Raw genomic sequence first — 19,642 nt, 5'->3', positions numbered from 1 at the left:
GGACGTGTTTGGAAGTTCGCTGCCGTACAGCAAGAGCATAACTGATTGCTTCCATGCAATTTGAATTAATCTCATGCTTCAGGTGAAACTCAGCTAATCAGTGTAGAAAGGAAGCTGGAATAGGTGCAATCAAATTAACATCACAGAGCCGGCTCCAAACAAGAAAGAGGGGGGCGAGGGAGGCAGGCACAGCCCTTGTCACCCTTGTCACCGTTCTCATTCAGTTGTCACCAGCGGGCTGCGACGCGGCTGGTGCCCCAGCCCGGCGTGGGACGGCGGAGCGTGCCGGCTGCTGACATCTCTCTTTGTAGCCAGCCTTATCTCTGCCCAGCAAGCGGGACGAGCCTCTTGTCGCGGCCTTGTTAACAAGGCACGGGGGGAGCGCGGCAGCGGCGCTGGGCGCAGGGCGGACGGGCGGGTGCAGAAAGCGTTGGAGGCGAGCTCTGTGCGAGGGAAGCCCGGCACAGCAGCACTGCCCCGGCGCTCTGGCTGATGCTCTGACGGGCAGAAAGCAGCATTACTGATGTCCCTGCACCCAGGGAGAGGGGCGCGGGCTGGCCGGGAGCAGCCTCCGGCAGCCCTCGGAGGGTCCCGCAGCCAGTCCCGGGCGATGCTGTCCCTCCGCAAGCGGCAGAACCGCTCCAGGGCAGGTGTTGGGTACCGGCGTGCAAGAGGTGCTGCCCCGGTGCCCCGGTCCGTGCTGTCTGCGTGGCTGGTTGGGGTTTTCTTTTGGTTTGTTTTGCTGCTTCCCCCGCTCTGGGCTGCTTGCCGCTCTCCTGGGACCCCGGCAATTGAGAGAAGTTGATATGTTTACATCCAAGGAGCTGCTTTTAATCAAACATCAATAAGTGCATTTCAGCGAAGCAGAGCCTGAAACGGAGCTCCTCTCCCGGGGCTGCCGCTCGCCGGGAAGGAAGAAAGGGGGCCGATGCCTCCGCGGCAGCCGCAGCCCTGCGGGGCTGTCCTGCCCCTTTGGCCCCTGCGGCCACGCACGTCCTCTGCGCCGCGCCGGCCTCCAGCCTGGGCTAAATGAAGGCTGAATGCAGGGAAGCAGCCCCCGGTGCGCCCCAGACTCTGCAGGGTGGCCTCTCAGTGCCCTTCTCGTGGCAGGAGCTGGGGACGGCAGGCAGGAGTCCAGCAAGGTCCCACCATAGTGCCAAAACTGGGTGCCGAGACCCCAACCTGGCTGTGCGTGCCCTTATGCCGTGCTGCGCGCACTCGGAGCCGGAGCGGTGGTCGGCGCTGGGCCCAGGGTGGGTGCAAGAGCCCCCGGCCATCCCTGTGCTCTGCCTTCACCTCGGCAGGGTGCGGGAGGCTGGGGCTGGGCCGGCCCGTCCCACGCCTGCCCCCCTCCCCGACGTAGCCCTGGCGTGAGCCTGCGGGCAGGCAGAGGCGTCGGGGCCGGGGGAAGGCGGGCGCGTGGCTGGGGATGGGATGGGGCAGAGCTAGGAGAAGTCTTGCCCTGTTTCTTGTAGCTCTTGGTTTCCCGTGCCCCGGACCACAGGTCCGGCAGCGATGCGCCGCGGCTCCGAGCGCCGCCCCAACGTCCCTGCGCTTTGCCGTCCCGGTGCCGGCTCTCAGGCGGCCACGCTCCCCTCGGGGCAGGATTGCCACGGGGCGCTGGCAGCGGGCGCCAGGCTGGGCACCGCTCTGTCCCAGCTTGCCCTGCGCCCCGCCAACACCGGCAGCTCAGGAGGAAAGGTTTCCTTAGCTGTTAATTGAATTACATTGCCACAGAAAGCCGAGAAGTCGTAGCTCATTAGAGCCTCTTGTGTCCCATTATAACAGTGTGTGTTGCCTTTGCGGATTGTCATTATCATATATTACTGCGGGACTCAGCAGCGCTGTTTGTTTATGCATTACATTTTTTTTCTGCTTACCCAGGCTGCCCTCGCCCCTCCAGCCCGTTTCTCCTGCACGGTGCGTGCCGCGGCCGGCTCACCGGGGCGGCGCGAGGGCTCGGCTCTCGGAGCGGCGAGGCTGCCGGGGAAGGAGCCCGGACGGGGCTTGTTACAGCAACCCCTCGCAGCAAGGAGAAGCGCTTCGGCAGAGGCTGCCGCAGCGCGCGGGGACGGGCAGGAGGCGGCTGAGCCTGGCGCAGGCTGGCGTGCTGCTCCTCGCCAGCGGCCCGAGCGCCGGCACAGGAGGCGGCAGCTTCGCGCCGGGGCTGCGGGCGCTCGCCAGCAGCGAGAGGGGCTCGCCGTCCCGTCCCGAGGGCCGTCCCTGACCGTGCTGCAGCCGCCGTTTGGGCGGCGCCGGGATGTGCCCGTGCTGGGTGCTGCAGCCCGGTCGGACGGGGCGTGCGGTGTGGGGCCTCCCCACCGTCCTCGTTCGCATATTGGGGTGGCTATGGAAAAAAAATTCTCCCTCTGGTATCTGCAATGCAAAGGCGGCCTTGCTGATGTGAAATCGCACTCTATATTCTGCCCAGGTTTATACGAGTGAATTATGCAAATCTGTGAGGGAAAACATTCTTCCTCTCATCCTCAGGAGTGTAAAACCTTAGTCAATAATTCATACCCGCACGTCTCAGACTGGAGGCTTTCTCTTCATTATAGTGTGCGCTTGGTTATTTGTCTTTCACGTTTTATTGTCTACCCCGGTGTAATGCTATGCATTATAAAATTTATCTGCTTCATTATTTTATGATCCTGAGCTGTATAATGCAGCGAGACGATTCTGCTTCGGGCTGCGTGGCCTCTTGATGAGACCCGCATCCGCCACCTCCCCAGCGGGGTCCGTGGGCTGGGCCGGGGCCGGGCAGCCGCCGGTGGCACCGAGCCATCCCCCGGGCCCACGGGTGACCCCCTGCCTCCCCGCAGTCCCAGCCATGATCACCTCCCACCCCAACACCACGATTGCCATCAAGGGGCAGACCAAGGAGCTGAACTGCACCGCCCGGGGCGAGCGGCCCATCATCATCCGCTGGGAGAAGGGCGACACCGTCATCGATCCCGACCGCAACATGCGCTACGCCATCACCACCAAGGACAACGGCGACGAGGTCATCTCCACCCTCAAGGTGAGGGGCCGGGGTCTTGCTCGGGTGATGGAGGGAGGCAGGCGGCGCAGGGTGCCCGGGGAGGATGGCGCTGGTCCCCGGCGGGTGTCGCGGAGGCTGGCGCTGTGGCTGGCCTCCCAGGGTGGCAAAATCGGGTCCGGCGGGAGGGGGATGTTGGGAAACCCGCCGGAGGGGTTGCGTCTCCAGCCAGCGGCACCGTGCGCCGGCTGCGTCTCCCCCGGCCCCAGCACGCTGCGGTGCAGCCGGGCGAAGCACCTGGCCAGCGCCTGGCCTTTTACAACCGGCGTAAGAGCGAGCGCTGCCCTGGGCCGGCACGGGGAGCCAGCCTTCCGATTTTAATTCCAAATTTAATTTAAGAACAGCCACTGCCTGCTTGCTGTGGCAAGCCCCTGGGTTTCGCGCTGAATCTCAGCTGCCTGCACAACGGGCTCTGGTTGCGAAGGTGTTCTGCACCACCAGGGACGTCTCAAAGAACAAAATTCCAGCGCAGACCCGAGCCAGGGGACTGGGGGTTTGGAGGGCGACCGGCCTCTGCAGGCACGGCTCCCGCCAGGGCTGGTGGCGGGAGCCGGCTGCGATACCGGGGAAGGCGGCGGCACGGTGCCCGGGGCAGCTCAGCCTGAACGGCCTCCCCTTCTCTCCCTGCAACGTTCATAGCTGAAACCAGCCGACCGCGGGGACTCGGTCTTCTTCTCCTGTCACGCCATCAACTCTTACGGCGAGGACAGAGGCTTGATCCAGCTCACCGTCCAAGGTACTCCTTCCCCTGCGCACGAGCCCCGGGGTGTGAAACCTCGCCGCGAGGATCCCCCTGCTCCTGGGGGGCTTCTCTCCCTGTCATCCCTAACCTGCCCCTGTCTCCCCAAGAGCCCCCCGACCCGCCGGAGCTGGAGATCCGCGAAGTGAAAGCTCGGAGTATGAACCTGCGATGGACGCAGCGGTTTGACGGCAACAGCATCATCACCGGCTTCGATATCGAGTACAAGAACAAGTCGGGTAGGTGATATCTGCCCTGCCCTCCCCGTGCTGCCCCTGCCCTGCCGGCGTCTCCAAGGGAACGTTCTGCATCCCGGTCCCTTTGATGAAGAAAGGAGAGAGCAGCATTAATGAAATATGTTAATTTCTGTGGGCTGGGAGCATTTGAAAGGGAATATTAAAAGAGACGACAATTGCGAAAAGCCAAACCCAGACTGCACAACAGCGAGGAGGGGGGAAGCAGCACCTCTCCGCGGGGGCCGGGGACGAAAACCAGAGGCGCCTGGGGACTTCACCTGCCTGAGCACGGCCCCCTTCCTGCCACAGGATTCGGGTGCTGACCCTCCTCCTCTCTCTCTCCGCTGCTTTTCCAGATTCTTGGGATTTTAAGCAGTCCACGCGCAACATCTCCCCGACCATCAACCAGGCGAACATCGTGGACCTCCACCCAGCCTCTGTGTACAGCATCCGCATGTACTCCTTCAACAAGATCGGGCGCAGCGAGCCGAGCAAGGAGCTCACCATCAGCACGGAGGAAGCAGGTGCTGCTCCCGGCTCGTGCCGCGCGCGCCGGGGCCGGCGGGCAGGGGCGGCCACGGGCAGCGCGGGGGCCGTAGCCTTGAGCGAAGCTGGCTGCGGCAGAGCTCTCTGGAAGCCAGGCGTTTTTCCTTTCTCTGGTGCTTCTCAACACACTCTTTTGGGTCTGTTTATCCGCAGCTCCCGACGGGCCTCCGATGGACGTCACCTTGCAGCCCATGACGTCCCAGAGCATCCAGGTCACCTGGAAGGTGAGCGGGGCCGGGGCGGTGCGTGGGCTTTCTCTGGCCACAGGGGCTCGGGCGGTGCTGGACGCCGGCCCGAGCCTCCGCGGCGGCAGCTTGTCCTGGGACCCGGCGTTTCGCCAGCGGCACGAGGGCTGGGAAGAATTTCCCGGGCAATATAAAAACGCGAAGGCTGGGCGTGCCGCTCGGCTGCAGCGCACGGGGTCCTTCTTAATCATGTTTTATAACAAGCTCATTATCTCATCGGACGTCCGTGCGGGGCTGTGGGGAGAGAGATGATAAATACGTAAAAACCGAGACGCTGGGTTGCAAAGTGTTGCGCAAAGATCAATAAAACTTAGAATCGGATTTATTTTTCCAAAGGTGCATAATGAAAAATAGAATTGATTATAAAGTTAGGACTTGGGAATGAACTGGTAAGTCAATAAATTTAGGGTTCCAGCTTCTCCCCCTCCCCTTAAGCGCTGAAAAACAGATTAATGGAAAATAAGGTTCACTTGAAAGATAAGTCACTTCATTTTAAGAGTGTTTCAGTGAGATGGATCACCCTGGCTTTGTAACATAAATTTGCAATCAACCCTATTGATTTCTTAATGCTTCAGAGAAATATTGTTAAGATTGATCTCAGCCTGGCCTCGCACATTTTTAAGGCTGTCAGACTTGGGGTTTTTCCCTCCTCTCTTTGAGCTGCTCCGGTCGGGGAACGGCACCGGCTGAGCGCGTCCCGCTGCCCGGCCAGCGCCGTCCTCTCTGGTGGCCCCTGAGGAGCCGGTGGCCCTTTTTGATCGCTATTCCATTCTACTTTTTGTCGCTATTCTGCCACTCGGTGCGTCCACCCGGGCGCTGCTGAGGGGAGAGGGAGTTTAAAAGCATCGAGGAAAAAAAGATGCTGGGGAGAGGCGGTCGCGGCAAGGGAGCCCTGCGAGCCTCCCGGCCCGGGGACGTGCTTGCTGGGCAGCGTAGCCCTGCGTGACACCGCTCCGTCTCGCACCCCCCGTTCCTCAGGCCCCGAAGAAGGAGCTGCAGAACGGGGTGATCCGTGGCTACCAGATTGGGTACCGGGAGAACAGCCCGGGCAGCAACGGGCAGTACAGCATCGTGGAGATGAAAGCCACGGGAGACAGCGAGGTCTACACGCTGGACAACCTGAAGAAGTTTGCCCAGTACGGGGTGGTGGTGCAGGCGTTCAACCGGGCGGGGACGGGGCCGTCGTCCAGCGAGATCAACGCCACCACGCTGGAGGACGGTAAGGCTGTCCCGGCCGCCGCCGGGGGACACCCGGCCCCGGCCGCTGGCCACCGGCAGCGCTCGGCTCTCGGCTGCCGGCACGCGCGTGCGCGCTCGCAGCGGCCCTGGGGAGGAGATGCGAGCACGAGGATGCCGGGACAGCCACGGCACCGGGTTTCTGGCACAATTAGAAGGACGGCAAGGTGGATTCGTGTGTTGCCGAAGCGCCGGGGAGGTTTCCGTCTGGGAGAGGTTGCTGGTGGCCTCAGCCGTTTTACAAACAACGGGAAAAAAGTTTTGCAGTGCGTTTGCTCAGCAGTTTTTCATACTTAATTAAGGCTCTCGTTAGCCTGTCAAACCATGATCATTTCCTGGCTACATTAGCACTCCTCCTGGGGTATTCAAGGGCCCCTGTTTTAGCAGTAGTGTCTTTTCCATAATTATATTACCTTCATTTTGTTCAAACGGACTATCTGTATTAGTTTATTATACTCTGTCCCTAATTACATGGTGCTTATATTTTTGCACCTAAGTAATATGAAACAATAATCATTTTCAAAGAGGATCGTTACGGTGATGTATTATCGTTTAAATGCTCATAAAAATTAGAGTTACCTCTTACGGGGCAACGGGATCTAATTACCTCGCATCCAGCCAGCTCTCCCGCTCTCCCCTTGCTGGGAAGCGCAGCGTGTCCCGGCGGCCTCCCCGGCCCTCTGAGCACAGGGCTTGCACCCGCCTCGGTGGTCCGGGAGGAGCAAAACTGCGCGCCGGAGGCAAGCCCGCTGCGTTCGCCCGGCCCTGGTGCCCCGCGAGCCGGGCAGGACCGGCTCCAGGGGCTCGAGCAGCCGGGGCAGAGGGGGCTGCCGCGCGGCAGGGTCCCACGTGGGTGCAGTCGGGGCGGCTGACCCGTGGGACGCGGCTCTTTCAGCCGGGCGCGTGCTGCCTCTCCATCCTCCTGCTGATTGTCCTCCCCATCCGTCCCCTCCTCAGTTCCCAGCCAGCCGCCCGAGAACGTGCGGGCCATCTCCATCACGTCGGACGTGGCCGTGATCTCCTGGTCGGAGCCCCCGCGCAGCACCCTCAACGGGGTGCTCAAGGGGTACCGGGTCATCTTCTGGTCCCTCTACATGGACGGAGGTGAGTGCTCGCGGGGAGCGGGGGACGCGGGGGACCCGGCCGGGTGGTGGCGTGGGGCTGATGGGTCCCGTCTCCCCGCAGAGTGGGGCGAGATGCAGAACATCACGACCACGCGGGAGCGAGTGGAGCTGCGGGGTATGGAGAAGTTCACCAACTACAGCGTGCAGGTGCTGGCGTACACCCAGGCCGGCGACGGCGTCCGCAGCAGCGTGCTCTACATCCAGACCAAGGAGGACAGTAAGTGGCGTTTCCCCGGGGGAGCGGGTGCGCGTGGGTGCGCTCTCCTCTCGCCCCAGCTGAGAAACCATGGCAAGGCATGTTAATTCGAAGCGAGAAGATGGAGTGTTGAGGAGGAGCCCTCAGCAATGAATAAAGGGCAGATGTGCAGCCCCCGCAGCAGGCAGGCAGGCAGGGCTGGGCAGGGCTTCTCCTTCCTTTTCATTCCCTCCCTGCTCGGTCTGCCAGACCGACGGGCAGGTCCGTGCCTGGCCGGGAGGGGAGGAAGGCCCCCGGCGCTGCCCTGCGTGCGTGCACGGTCCTCGGCTGCTGCGCCGTGGTAGCAGAGCCACCCCCCAGGCGGCCCCAGCCCGCTGGGGTCTGCCTGCCGTCACTTAGGGTTGCAGCGTGCCGTAGCCGGCTGATGCCGGGAGACGGGAGCGCTCGCTCATGCCACGGCGCGTTGTGTTGCCGCGCTGGCGAGGGAAGGGCTGGAGTGGCTGCGGGGGCGCGGAGGAAACCCCCCGTGTACAGCCACAGGCCGGGCATTTCCCTTTCTCTTTTTTTCTTTCCCTTAAGTGCGGATATTTAAATATTTACACCCCTGCCTGCCCTACTTTAATGCTGTTAACGCGGTAGCGGAGCGTTTCCTGGGCCCGTGGGCTGGCGTCGCTGCCCGCCCGTCCTGGGAAGCGCCAGATGCTGGGGAGGCTCAGCTGGGCAGGGTAAGGCTGAGCCACTCGGGCAGATTAAGGAGACGGTCATTAAAAGCCAATCACAGTTTCTAAACCAGAGCCTGCGCTGCAATTAACCCTCCTGCCTCTGGCTCGGCAGGGGACCAGAGCCACCCGTGGAGAGGTGTCCCGCAGGCAGTGGGGTGACGGCGGGGCGACCGTTTATCTGCAGGCTCGTCCCTGCTCGCAGCTGCCCGATGCTGGCGTGGAAACGCCATTGCGGCTCCTCCGCAGCGCGGCTGGGATGCAGCGGGGTGCTGCTGCCTCGCAGGGCTGGGCAGAGACCTCGGAGGCCTCCCGGCACCAGCTCTGCCGTGCTCTCCCTCCTTCAGTTCCAGGTCCCCCGGCCGGCATCAAGGCTGTCCCGTCTTCCGCCAGCAGCGTGGTGGTGTCCTGGCTGCCGCCGGCCAAGCCCAACGGCATCATCCGAAAGTACACCATCTTCTGCTCCAGCCCCGGCTCGGGGCAGCCGGTACGGGACGGGGACGGGGACAAGGCTGGGGAATCGCCAGGGTGTGCGGAGGAACGCGGAGCTGGCTGAGTGGGAGCGGGAGGGCGGGCGGATGCCAGGCGGCGGCAGCAGCAAAGGTCCCTTGGGCCAGGTCCGTGCGCCTGGAGCTGCAAGGGCACCCGTGGGCACTGCACATCAGGCCGTAGCCCCATCGCCTGGCTGTTCCCTTCCTCCGGCATCTCCCCCGCCCCGCGCTCGCTCCAGAAGGGGAAAGATGCCAGCAGCTGACCGAAAATAAAACAGAAATCAAACCTGGCCCCATCCCTCCTTTGTGCGGGAGAGGTTGATGGGAGGTCTGTAGACTAGTGCTTATCAAAAGCTCCTTCTCAAACTCATTTCACTATCTGAGCCTCTGGTTTCCAGGGCAACATAATCTTTTCATCAAAGCAACTGGTAAAACCGCTGGGATGCGATATTGTTTTCTTGGCATCTTGTCAAAACTGTCATTTGGGTAAAAAAAATTATGTATACTATACAATATTCATATAGGTGTCTGCTTGTGGGGTACATTTACATCCGTGGGCCCCACAAGGGCGCGCGTTTGAAGGCGGCGAACGCGCAGATACCTGCGCGCAGTCGCCCGCTTGCACACGTAAATACCCCATCCATCCCGTGCAACAGGGATCGCTGAGCTCCCGTCCCCTCTCCGGCGCCGGCACGGCGGGGCGGCCGGGAGCGGTGCAGGGCAGCCCTTCCCCGCGCGGCGTGCTTGGGCCGGGGCAGCTTTGGCCCCGACGCGATGGAGACCAGCCTCGGCGCTTGCGCCCGGCCTCGCTGCGAGCCAGGCCGGGAGCGCCCGCGGGGTCGGGGACGGGCGCTGCGGGCGCTGCGGGGGGTGAGCCCACGCGGGGTTTCGGGGACCCCTTGGCTGCTCACTGCAACCGCAGAGGGTTTTCGGCAGCCCGGCCGGGGCTTGCCTCCGTGCCTGGCCCCCGCTGCAGCTTGGCGGGCGGCCGGGGAAGCGTCCTTTCCCGGGAACAAATCATGCCGTCGCAGCCATCTGTTCCTCGGGCTCTGGCCCGGGCTCCCTGGAGAAATTACGACACCAGCCGGTTTACGCTGGCATTGAGAAACGCCAAGCAGAGCTGACTCGCTGCTTGGGAGCAAACCCACGGCACCTCGAGGAATTGGAGAGCAAAGGGAGCTCCCCAGGGATCGCTCCGGGTGGGGTGACGGGGGCCCGAGGCCCTCCTTTGCCAGCTGGCCGGGGATAGGAGCGAGGGCAGGAGCCTGCTGGCAGTGGGGTGGTAGGGATGCCCAGGGCTGGGGGTCCTGGGGGGGGTGGTGGGGATGCCCAGGTGCAGGCAGCTGGCCCAGCGGCAGCTTTTCCTTGCTGACAGCTCGGGCGCTGCTCTGGCCTCTGTTTGGCCTGGGCTGGTGGCGATGCTCCCACTGCCGCGGTGCCTGGGGCGCCCGAGCTGAGGGTGAGGTCTCACGGAGGCTGCACCTTCTCCCGTCTCCCTCTCCGCAGGCCCCCAGCGAGTACGAGACCAGCCCCGACCAGCTCTTCTACCGCATTGCCCACCTGAACCGTGGGCAGCAGTACATGCTGTGGGTGGCTGCCGTCACCTCCGCCGGCCGTGGCAACATCAGCGAGAAAGTCACCATCGAGCCTGCTGGGAAAGGTACGGCGGGGGCCGCCGGCTCGCGGGGGGACGCGCATGCTGGCTCCGCTGTCCCCTGCCCCTCGGGTTGCTTTGGCTGCTCCGTATCAGCCTGCAGCAAGGGACAGCTGGGGCGACTCGTGCCCGGGGCAGAGGAGAGACGGCTCGGGCGGTCTTGGCTCTCATCGCCCGTCGGGGGGTCCGCGCGCGGGGCCTGCTCGCCAGGCTGACCTCCTCCTTGCCCCCAAGCCCCCGCCAAGATCATCTCCTTCGGAGGCACCGTCACCACCCCATGGATGAAGGACGTGAGGCTGCCGTGCAACTCGGTTGGGGAGCCGGTCCCCGCCATCAAGTGGACCAAGGACAGGTACTGAGGGGGGCTGGCAGCCGTTGCCGCAGCCCAGGCCGGGGGGCCGGTGCCGGCTGCATCGCCCTTGCTGTGTCACGCGCGGCTGCTGATGCTCCCTCTCCTCTCCTGGCAGCGAGGACTCGGCCATCCCCGTGACGGTGGATGGCCATCGGCTGATCCAGGCCAATGGCACGCTGGTGCTGCCCTCGGTGAAAGCGGAGGACTCGGGCTACTACACCTGCACCGCCACCAACACCTGGGGCTTCGACACCATCATCATCAACCTGCTGGTGCAAGGTGAGGGGCGCTGGTGGGGGCGGCCCGCAGTCCCCCCTCTGCGTCTGGGAGCACGCGCCCTGCGCGGACACGCTCCGTCGCGGCGGACGGCGCAGCGAGCCTGCGCTCTTGCTTGTGCGCTGCGCTCGGCGGGGCGAAGCGCTGCGGGGTCTTCCCTGTGCGAGGGGCTGAGCGGGAGCTCTCGCTGGCGTCTCCCCTTTCGGGGGGCACCGTTCGGGCCGCTTTCAGCCCGTGCGTGCGAGGTGCTCACGGGCTTTTCCCTCCTCCCTAGTGCCCCCGGACCAGCCCCGCCTGACCGTCTCCAAGACCTCGGCATCGTCCATCACGCTGGCGTGGATTCCTGGGGACAACGGGGGCAGCTCCATCCGAGGTACGGCTGCTGCGAGCGACGGGGCCGGCACCAGCACCACAGCACCCGTCCCCATCCCGGAGCCGTGGGTGCCTCTGGTCCCGGCGCTGGGGCACGAGGCTTGTGGCACATGTTTTCAGGCATAGCCCTGCGCGCTGCACATATCTTTATGTCTGTGTGCCTCGGTTTCCCCTCTCTGAAATGCCTCGGAAACGCTCCGGAGCAAGGTTGATGCCTCTGAGCTTGCAGGAGGGCTGGTAGTCCTAACGCGGGGGCTTCTAAGGTGTTTGGGACAAGACGCAGCGACTGAAGTGGCTGACCACAGGCACGTCATTAATTGCTCAGGTGCTGGTGGCCAGGGCCAGCCCCCGTGGCTGCTCTGTGTCTCCCGGCATCGGTGCAGCTCTGGACCTGACCGGGCAGGATTTGTCCCCCATCCCCAGCGTCCCCTGTCCCTGGCAGCCTGGGGGCCTCAGGAGGGCTCCGGGAGCATCCCTGCTTTCCAGGGCCTCCTTTCTGCTCCGATTCATCTCATGAATTACATGTTGAAACAGCTGCACACGGAGGGGGGAGCGAGGAAGGAGACCTCGCTTACAATTAATTAAAAGCATGAAAGTAATTACAAGCAAATCTCCCCAGCCAGCAGCCTTTCACTCCAGTGGACTCTGTTGATAAATTTGGTTATAATTGGATTAGAAATATTAAAAACATGCTGCATGTACAAAATAAATAAATAACCGGTGGCAGGCACCAGGGTGCCAGGCGCCGTGGGTGGTGCGGGGGTGCCGGGGCTGGCTTCGACGTGGCCAGGAAAGCGTGCGCCCGCGGGCAGAGCCGTGCCAGCCCAGGACGGTCCCGGTACCCCCGTCCTCCGGCCACGGGGAAGCCTCGGCGCAGGTGGGAGAAGCCTCCCTTCCCTCGGTGCTGCTCTGCCCCAGCCAGAGCTGGGCGTTCGCAGGGCTGACGCGAGGCGCCTTTGGCATCGCCGCACCGGCACCCCGACGACGTCGGCACCCGGAGCAGCCCTGCGAGCTCTCTATTGTGCAGCTTGTGACGCACCCGCAAAGGCAGAAAGCCTACTCTTCTCTGTTATTTTTATTGGAGAATTGGCAAAATAACCTGCAAAAATAGCCAAATCTGTCAATGCGCCGCGCGAGTTTGGGATTTTGTATAGCCGACAAGGTGAGAACGGTCCGGGCGGCAGAGACGCGCTGCCCCGGGGGGCACCGACGTACGCGGCGGCGTATCCCTCGCCCGGAGCTCCGTGCCTGTGCGCGCGCCTCTCCCTGGGAAACCCTGGCGAGCCGTCTCCGGGCGTCTCGTTGACGGCAGTGTAACAGGTTTGTTCGTTTAGGACACAGTGTGCTTCCTAATGCTCTTAATCATGGGAGAGGAGGCGGCATGCAATGACAGAAGCAACTTCCTAGTAGCTTCCCAAGGGAGCTAGTTAATTCTGGCTTTCCCTTTATAGCCTCGCACCAATCAATCACGTTTCGCACTCCCGTGCGAAACCCAGCAATGGGGGCCGTGCTGGTGGCGCTGGAGGCAGGCGATGCGGGGCCGGGGAGCAGACGGGGGCTGCGTCACGGGGGAGCGGCCCGGGGGCTCTGCCCGAGCGCGCGGGAGGTGGCTAGCTGCTGGGGGTGCCCGCGGGTCTCTTGCCCGTGGCTCCTGCCTGGGCCTGTGCGGCGGGCGGAGCGGGCAGACAAGTCGACCTCCGTTCAGGCCGCGTACAGGGTCCGGGAAGGCAGCAGCTCACCCCTGCTGATGGTTTTGGGCTAACTGTAACCGCATCAGTAGCGTAGGAGTAGAGGGCTGCGTTGCCATCGCCGTTCGTGTGCGTGCGGTTGGGCAGGACTCGGTGCGTAACGGGTACCCTGGCACGGCAAGGTGGCATTGGACTTGGCCACGGGACGTCCCCGAGGCGGGCGCAGGGTAGCCCGCAGGCTGCTTCGCTCGCCCTGCCCGGGCGCTGCTCGCCTCCCACCGGCAGCCCATGTGCCCAGAGGCGACCGCCCCGTCCTTGCTCCCCCAGGTTTCGTGCTCCAGTACTCGGTGGACAACAGCGAGGAGTGGAAGGACGTGTTCATCAGCTCCTCCGAGCGCTCCTTCAAGCTGGAGAGCCTCAAGTGCGGCACCTGGTACAAGGTGAAACTGGCGGCCAAGAACAGCGTGGGGGCCGGCCGCATCAGCGAGATCATCGAGGCCAAGACCCACGGCAGAGGTGAGCCTGCCCCAGTCTCCCTGCCCTGCTGGGGGACGCTGCGGTCCCCGCGCCGCCGCGGCCCTCCTGACGGCTCCTCTCCCGCAGAGCCCTCCTTCAGCAAGGACCAGCACCTCTTCACCCACATCAACTCCACGCACGCCAGGCTGAACCTGCAGGGCTGGAGCAGCGGGGGCTGCCCCATCACCGCCATCGTCCTGGAGTACCGGCCCAAGGGCAACTGGGTCTGGCAGAGCCTCCGCACCAACAGCTCCGGCGAGGTCTTCCTGACAGAGCTGCGCGAGGCCACGTGGTACGAGCTCCGCATGAAGGCCTGCAACAGCGCCGGCTGCGGCAACGAGACCACCCAGTTCGCCACGCTGGACTACGATGGCAGTGAGTGGGGGGACGGGGCGGGGGCCGCGCTGCCCGGGCGGGGGGCTCCCGGCAGCGCCGACCGCCCACCCGCCCGCCCTCCCTCTGCCCTAGGCACCATCCCCCCTATCAAGTCCGCCCAAGGGGAGGGTGACGACGTGAAGAAGCTCTTCACCATCGCCTGCCCCGTGATCCTGGCCACGCTGGGAGTGGCCCTGCTCTTCATCATCCGCAAGAAGAGGAAGGAGAAGCGGCTGAAGAGGCTTCGAGGTGAGATGGGGCTCGGAGGCACAGCGCACGGGACCTGTGCTTTCCTGGAGCCAGCTCTCCTAAAAAAAACCTTCCTCCTTGTTTTTTGTCTCTCTTGCACAGATGCCAAGAGTTTGGCTGAAATGCTGATCAGGTGGGTCTCTGAGCAGCAAGAGCTGGCGGAGGGTGGGAAAGCCGGGCAACGCTGGGTGGTGGGGGTGGTCCTGGATGCTTTTAAGCCCGGGTCCAGCCCTGACTCGGTTTCAGACCACCTTGGGCTCGGCCCCGGGAAGGTTGCGTCGGCCCCTGCGGCACAGCAGCCTGGTGCTCCGGGCTGCTCTGGCCTGCCGGAGGGGTGAGGCAGGCGCGTCCCAGCACCCACGCTGGAGCTGGCCTGGGGGAGAGCCGAGAGAGCTGAGCCCCGGGCGGGCTGGCCGGCGGCAAGCCTCGAGCCGCCGGGGCTCTCTCCGGTAATCGCCGGGTCTGCGTCCCCTCTTGCCTCACAGCAAGAATAACCGCAGCTTTGACACGCCGGTGAAGGGCCCCCCGCAGGGCCCCCGACTGCACATAGACATCCCTCGGGTACAGCTCCTCATCGAGGACAAGGAAGGCATCAAACAGCTGGGTAAGCACCGCGCGCTCCCTGCGGCGTGGGGCCCCGGCAGCACCTGCCCGGGGAAGGGACGTGGGCGGCATCCCGTCTGGCCCCGGGAAGCCTGCGCTGGCCCCAGGCTGTCCCCTTCCTGCCCTACGGCCGAGCAGGGCACGGGGGTGTGCCCGCGGGTCCCGCTCCCCTGGCGTTGCGGCTGGCTGCGCGGGCAGCACCCGCAGCAATCTCCTCGGCCAGGCGCTGCCTCGGTGCGGGGCGTTACTGTCACACCGCCGCCCTGGCTGGAGAACAGCCAGGCGAATCCCCCGTCCCTCTGTGCTCCAAGCTCCGGCGGGGCTCCCTGCGGCGGGGAAGCCAGGGGAGCCCGTGGGTGGGCTGAGCGTGGGCTAGCAGGCGCCTACAGCAAACTCCTGGCTAGAGAAAGAGGTCTGAGCTCAGGTGTCTTCCCGCAGGGGACGACAAAGCCACAATCCCGGTGACGGACACGGAGTTCAGTCAGGCGGTGAACCCCCAGAGCTTTTGCACGGGCGTCTCGCTGCATCACCCTGCTCTGATCCAGAACACGGGGCCCCTCATCGACATGTCGGACATCCGCCCCGGCACCAGTAAGTGGCTGCGGTCGCGCGGGGCTGGGGTGGGTTGGCTGCGAGCAGCGCGGGGCACGTCCCCGTCCAGAGGGGTGCTCCTGCTGCCCCGCGGCAGGGTGCTGGGGGGCAGACCCTGTCCCCCAGCTCTGGCCGTGCCCAAAAGCAGCTGTTGGTGAGGCAGAAGGAGCAGGGAGCGCTCCAGGGAGATGGGACAGCGTCCTGGCTGTCTCTGGCAGTGGCCCGCTGTGACGCTGTCACCTTTGTCCCTTAGACCCCGTGTCGAGGAAGAGCGTGAAGTCCGCGCACAGCACCCGCAACCGCTACTCCAGCCAGTGGACCCTCACCAAGTGCCAGGCGTCCACCCCCGCGCGGACCCTCACCTCTGACTGGAGGACAGTGGGCTCCCAGCACGGCATCACGGTCACCGAGAGCGACAGCTACAGCGCCAGCCTCTCGCAGGACACGGGTAGGCCAGCGCTGCCGCTAGCGGGGATCTGCCGGTTTGGCGTACCTTAGTCATTGCCGGGGACCCCAAACCACGAGTTTGGGGTGACTGCAGAAGTCAATGGGATCGTGGGACCCTGCCGTCCGCTGCAAGAGCCACGGCTGAAAGCAGCAGCGTTGAAACGTGTACTCCAATTTCTAGTAAAGATAAGATTGCAAATAGTACCATAAATGGGACCCACGCGGGTAGCGGGCCCTTGTGCCAGATCACGCGCTCTCCGAGAGCTGCTGGGGTGATGTCCCCTGCGCTCCCGGCTCTGCTGGGAGTCGTCGGGCTCCAGGTTAACCGATGCGGCTGCCCTGGTGCCTGTGGGGCTGTGCTGGCACCTCCTGGTCCCCTCCAGAAGCTCTGTGGGGGCTCCTGAGCAGCGGGGGTCGTGCCCAGCTCCGGGGACAGATGGCCGGGTGCAGCTCGGCAGCCAGGGCGTTCCCACGTGTGCCGTGTGGAAAACGGCATTCCCAGGCCAGGGAAAATTCCCAGGTACGTGACGCGTCCTCTCCTCCGCAGACAAGGGCCGGAACAGCATGGTGTCGACGGAGAGCGCCTCGTCTACCTACGAGGAGCTGGCGCGCGCCTACGAGCACGCGAAGCTGGAGGAGCAGCTGCAGCACGCCAAGTTTGAGATCACCGAGTGCTTCATCTCCGACAGCTCCTCGGACCAGATGACCACCGGCACCACCGACAACGCCGACAGCATGACCTCCATGAGCACCCCGTCGGAGCCGGGCATCTGCCGCTTCACAGCCTCCCCGCCCAAACCCCAGGACAGCGAGCGGGGCAAGAGCGTGGCCGTACCCATCCCGCACCGCGCCAGCAAGAGTACGTACGCGCGCGCTTTGTCGTTAGGCGGAGGCTTCCTCGTCAACGACGCGTTCCGTAATTCAGTACCTCCATTCTTGTATTCTTCTCTGTCGGAGAGTTCCTGGGAAGGGTAGGAGAGGAGGTGGGCAAAGCATCCCTCTCCCACCCTCCGCAGCACTGAGCTTTCATCTGTTCTGCTTGTCCGCGTTCGCTTTCTAGCTTGCGTGAGGCTTTCTGCTGGAAGCGCTGGCTGATGTCAGTAGGTTCTGCAGGGATCTGTTCTAGATCCCAGCACAATCGGGGAAAGGTCCCTGCAGAACCTACTCAACATCTGACAATTCCAGTTTCCTCTCCTCTCCTCTACGTACCCTTCTCTTCCCTTTGCTCCTCTCTGCTCCTTACAGCTCTTCTCTTCTTTTTCTCCGCTTCGCTTCACTTCTCGTCTGCTCCTCTTCACGTTGCTCCTCTCGTTCTTCACTTCATTTCTGTTCGCTTCGCTTGCCTCCTCTTCACGTTTTTTTCTTCTCTCCGCTTTCTCTGCTCCTTTTCCCATTGCTTTGCGCCTCTTCTCTCCACTTTTCTCCTCTCACTTAATTTCTTTCCATTTCTTCCCTTTTCTTTCTATTTCTTCCTATTCCTCCTTACTATTGGTGCTTCTGTTCCTTTCCTCCCTTTCTGTTGTCCCCGTTCCCTAGTATTCTTTAGTATTTCTTCCCCCCTTCCCCTTCCCTTAGCATAGCGCAATATTTGGTAAACACAATAGGGAACACTGCTGTTTACTGTGGGCTGTGATAGATGTTACCAATGCAGTCCAAATATTGACGCAAAAGAGTTACAGAGCAGGACGCGATGTATACCACCCCAGATGCTGCCTTGTAGCCCGCACGTATAAGACGCGATAGCAGGGATGTTATTTATTAGCGATATAGTGCGTGATAGACCTGGAGACGTAACAGATGACGTGTTTTATATAAAAGAAGGTAAGGATGTTGTATAGCGGTGTATAACGTTCTTTTGTCCCAGAGTACATCGTTAGATAGTCGTCGTGCTCTATGCAACGCAATGTATAGAGCACGTCAAACCGCATTACACGTTATATTAGTATATTACACATATATTACACGTATATTACATGATTATATTGCACATTAGGGCAATACGGGCTGATGATAATACTTTATAGGCACGGTATCTGGTACTCGATGGCGTAGCGTGGTGCGTTCCTAAAGGGTGGGGGCCAGAGCCTCACCCGCCTCCGCTTCCCCTCGCAGGCGACTACTGCAACCTCCCGCTCTACGTCAAGTCGGAGGCCTTCTTCCGCAAGCCCGACGCCCACGAGCCCTGCCCGGTGGTGCCGCCGCGGGAAGCCTCCATCCGCAACCTCGCCCGGGCGTACCACGCGCAAGCCCGGCACATGACGCTGGAGCCCGGCAGCAAGCCCCTGGGCCTGCCTCCCCCGGCCTCCGCCGCAACCACCTTACCTCAAAGGACTCTCCCCATGCCCGGCGCCGCCAGCGCCGCCCCGGCGCCCGCCGCCAGCGCCGCCCCGGCACCCCCCGCCGCCGAGCCCCCCGCCGCCGCCGAGGCGCGGGTGCCCGCGCACTCCAAAGTGGGGGGCTCCAGGGACTCGCTCCTAGAAATGAGCACATCGGGCGTAGGCAGGTCTCAAAAACAGGGGGCTGGAGCCTACTCCAAGTCCTACACGCTGGTGTAGGGCGCCAGCCGGAGACCGCCCGCGACGGACGCTGCTCGTTTCCCGCGCCATTTATATTTAATTAACAAACTTGTACATAATGAACTCTTTTGTATAAATGAAGCTATTTTCTTCTTCTCCGAACAGAAAAAGAAACCAGGGCACAAAGAATTTGATGTTACAGATTTAAAAATATAATATATATGTAAACATATATATATTTCACATCAATTTGAAAGGGCACAAGGAAAGACTCAGCGACTTTTTTTTTTTTCTTCCCTGATCTTGTCGGTGGTTTTAAAAAGGAACGTCTCAAAGACATTGCATGCTATTTTACTGTTCTGAAAACAACAGGAGTTGCTTCAATTTGCAAATGCTTATGTGTTCATACCTTTTTCTATGAAAAAAAACCCAGCGCTGTGTGCAATAAAGGTTATGTTTATACGTGGGCGTTTGTTGAGCGAGCAGGGCAGCAGGCGGTGCAGGGGCTGGGGCAGAACGCCACGGGAGGACGGAGCGGGGCGGCCCGCATCCCTCCGGCGCAGAAGCCCCGGGCCTCCCTGCAGAGCCCTGGGCAGGAGGAGGGGAAGGGATGGGAGCAGGGTCCCGGGGACGGACACCCCAGCACCTGCCACGCCGTGCCGCGGCCCCCGGTGAGCAGCGCCGCCTCACCGGTGAGCCCAACCGTGCTGAACGGCGAACCCACCTTGGCTGGAGGGGCGAACTGCCGCACGGAGCCTTGTGAGCCCCGGCACGGCCCGGCACTGCTCCGGCAGCACAGGTGAGTGCGGCGTCACTCCGGTGCCGTGCGTGAATCCAGCGAAGCGCGGCGACTCGCTCTCGGCGGGGCTCTCGTTCCCCGATGCATCGCAGCACCGCGTGGCTTCTGCGCGGCAGCGGGAGGTGAGGTGAGGCACGGCACGGTTGTCCCCAGTCGCAGCTGAGCGCGATGAATTGCGGTGGAGCAGCGCAGACCAGCGTGAAGCCCGGTGAATCCAGCACAGCGCCGCGAATCGTGGTGTCGCTGCCTCCCGTCGTGGTGAATCACGGCACAGGACGGTAAAACGCCGCACAGCTCCCCGAGGACGCCGGTATCGCGGCGCACGCCGGCACGGTGAACCACGGCGAAGCTCCACCAGGTCACGGCGCAGCGTGGTAAAAAGTGCAGCGAAGCGCGGCCCAGCCTCCCGCCTTCGTTTGTTCCCATTTTCCTCTCGGTTTTCACCACCAGCCGTAGCAATTAACCGCCAAAGCAGCCCAAGTTATACCTTCGCCTTTCGTACGGGCGCATCTGACAGCGCAAACGGGAGCGGGTGCAGCCCAGGGCCGGCAAACCTCCTTACCGGTTCTGCTACCCCAGGAAGACAAAAATAGCCAAGGCCGCTGTTACGCACCGTTGGTTTAGTTACCCAA

At 62.9% G+C, this 19,642-nt stretch overlaps 1 protein-coding gene across 1 annotated transcript in view; it reads left to right on the top strand.

Annotated features, from left to right (window-relative positions):
* The window catches only part of DSCAML1 (DS cell adhesion molecule like 1), a gene marked incomplete at both ends in the record, with an annotated part of 109,092 nt that extends 90,842 nt beyond the window's left edge, over window positions 1–18,250 (top strand). Inside the window, 22 exons of the mRNA XM_082330568.1 lie at window positions 2,823–3,022; window positions 3,680–3,776; window positions 3,890–4,018; window positions 4,372–4,539; window positions 4,715–4,785; window positions 5,785–6,025; window positions 7,000–7,146; window positions 7,228–7,383; window positions 8,429–8,568; window positions 10,079–10,232; window positions 10,461–10,578; window positions 10,694–10,857; window positions 11,129–11,227; window positions 13,242–13,430; window positions 13,518–13,805; window positions 13,899–14,054; window positions 14,157–14,187; window positions 14,540–14,658; window positions 15,096–15,248; window positions 15,502–15,696; window positions 16,243–16,554; window positions 17,808–18,250. Coding sequence (XP_082186694.1) covers window positions 2,823–3,022; window positions 3,680–3,776; window positions 3,890–4,018; window positions 4,372–4,539; window positions 4,715–4,785; window positions 5,785–6,025; window positions 7,000–7,146; window positions 7,228–7,383; window positions 8,429–8,568; window positions 10,079–10,232; window positions 10,461–10,578; window positions 10,694–10,857; window positions 11,129–11,227; window positions 13,242–13,430; window positions 13,518–13,805; window positions 13,899–14,054; window positions 14,157–14,187; window positions 14,540–14,658; window positions 15,096–15,248; window positions 15,502–15,696; window positions 16,243–16,554; window positions 17,808–18,250 — 3,770 coding nt within the window. The remainder of the gene's footprint in view (window positions 1–2,822; window positions 3,023–3,679; window positions 3,777–3,889; window positions 4,019–4,371; window positions 4,540–4,714; window positions 4,786–5,784; window positions 6,026–6,999; window positions 7,147–7,227; window positions 7,384–8,428; window positions 8,569–10,078; window positions 10,233–10,460; window positions 10,579–10,693; window positions 10,858–11,128; window positions 11,228–13,241; window positions 13,431–13,517; window positions 13,806–13,898; window positions 14,055–14,156; window positions 14,188–14,539; window positions 14,659–15,095; window positions 15,249–15,501; window positions 15,697–16,242; window positions 16,555–17,807) is intronic.
* Between the last annotated feature and the right edge of the window lie 1,392 nt (window positions 18,251–19,642).

The sequence above is a fragment of the Platalea leucorodia genome (genome assembly GCF_965183815.1).
Source record: "Platalea leucorodia genome assembly, chromosome: 20".
In the NCBI taxonomy this organism is placed as follows: domain Eukaryota; kingdom Metazoa; phylum Chordata; class Aves; order Pelecaniformes; family Threskiornithidae; genus Platalea; species Platalea leucorodia.
Note: the sequence above shows the minus strand (reverse complement) of the source record. Positions and strands in the feature narration are given on the sequence as shown.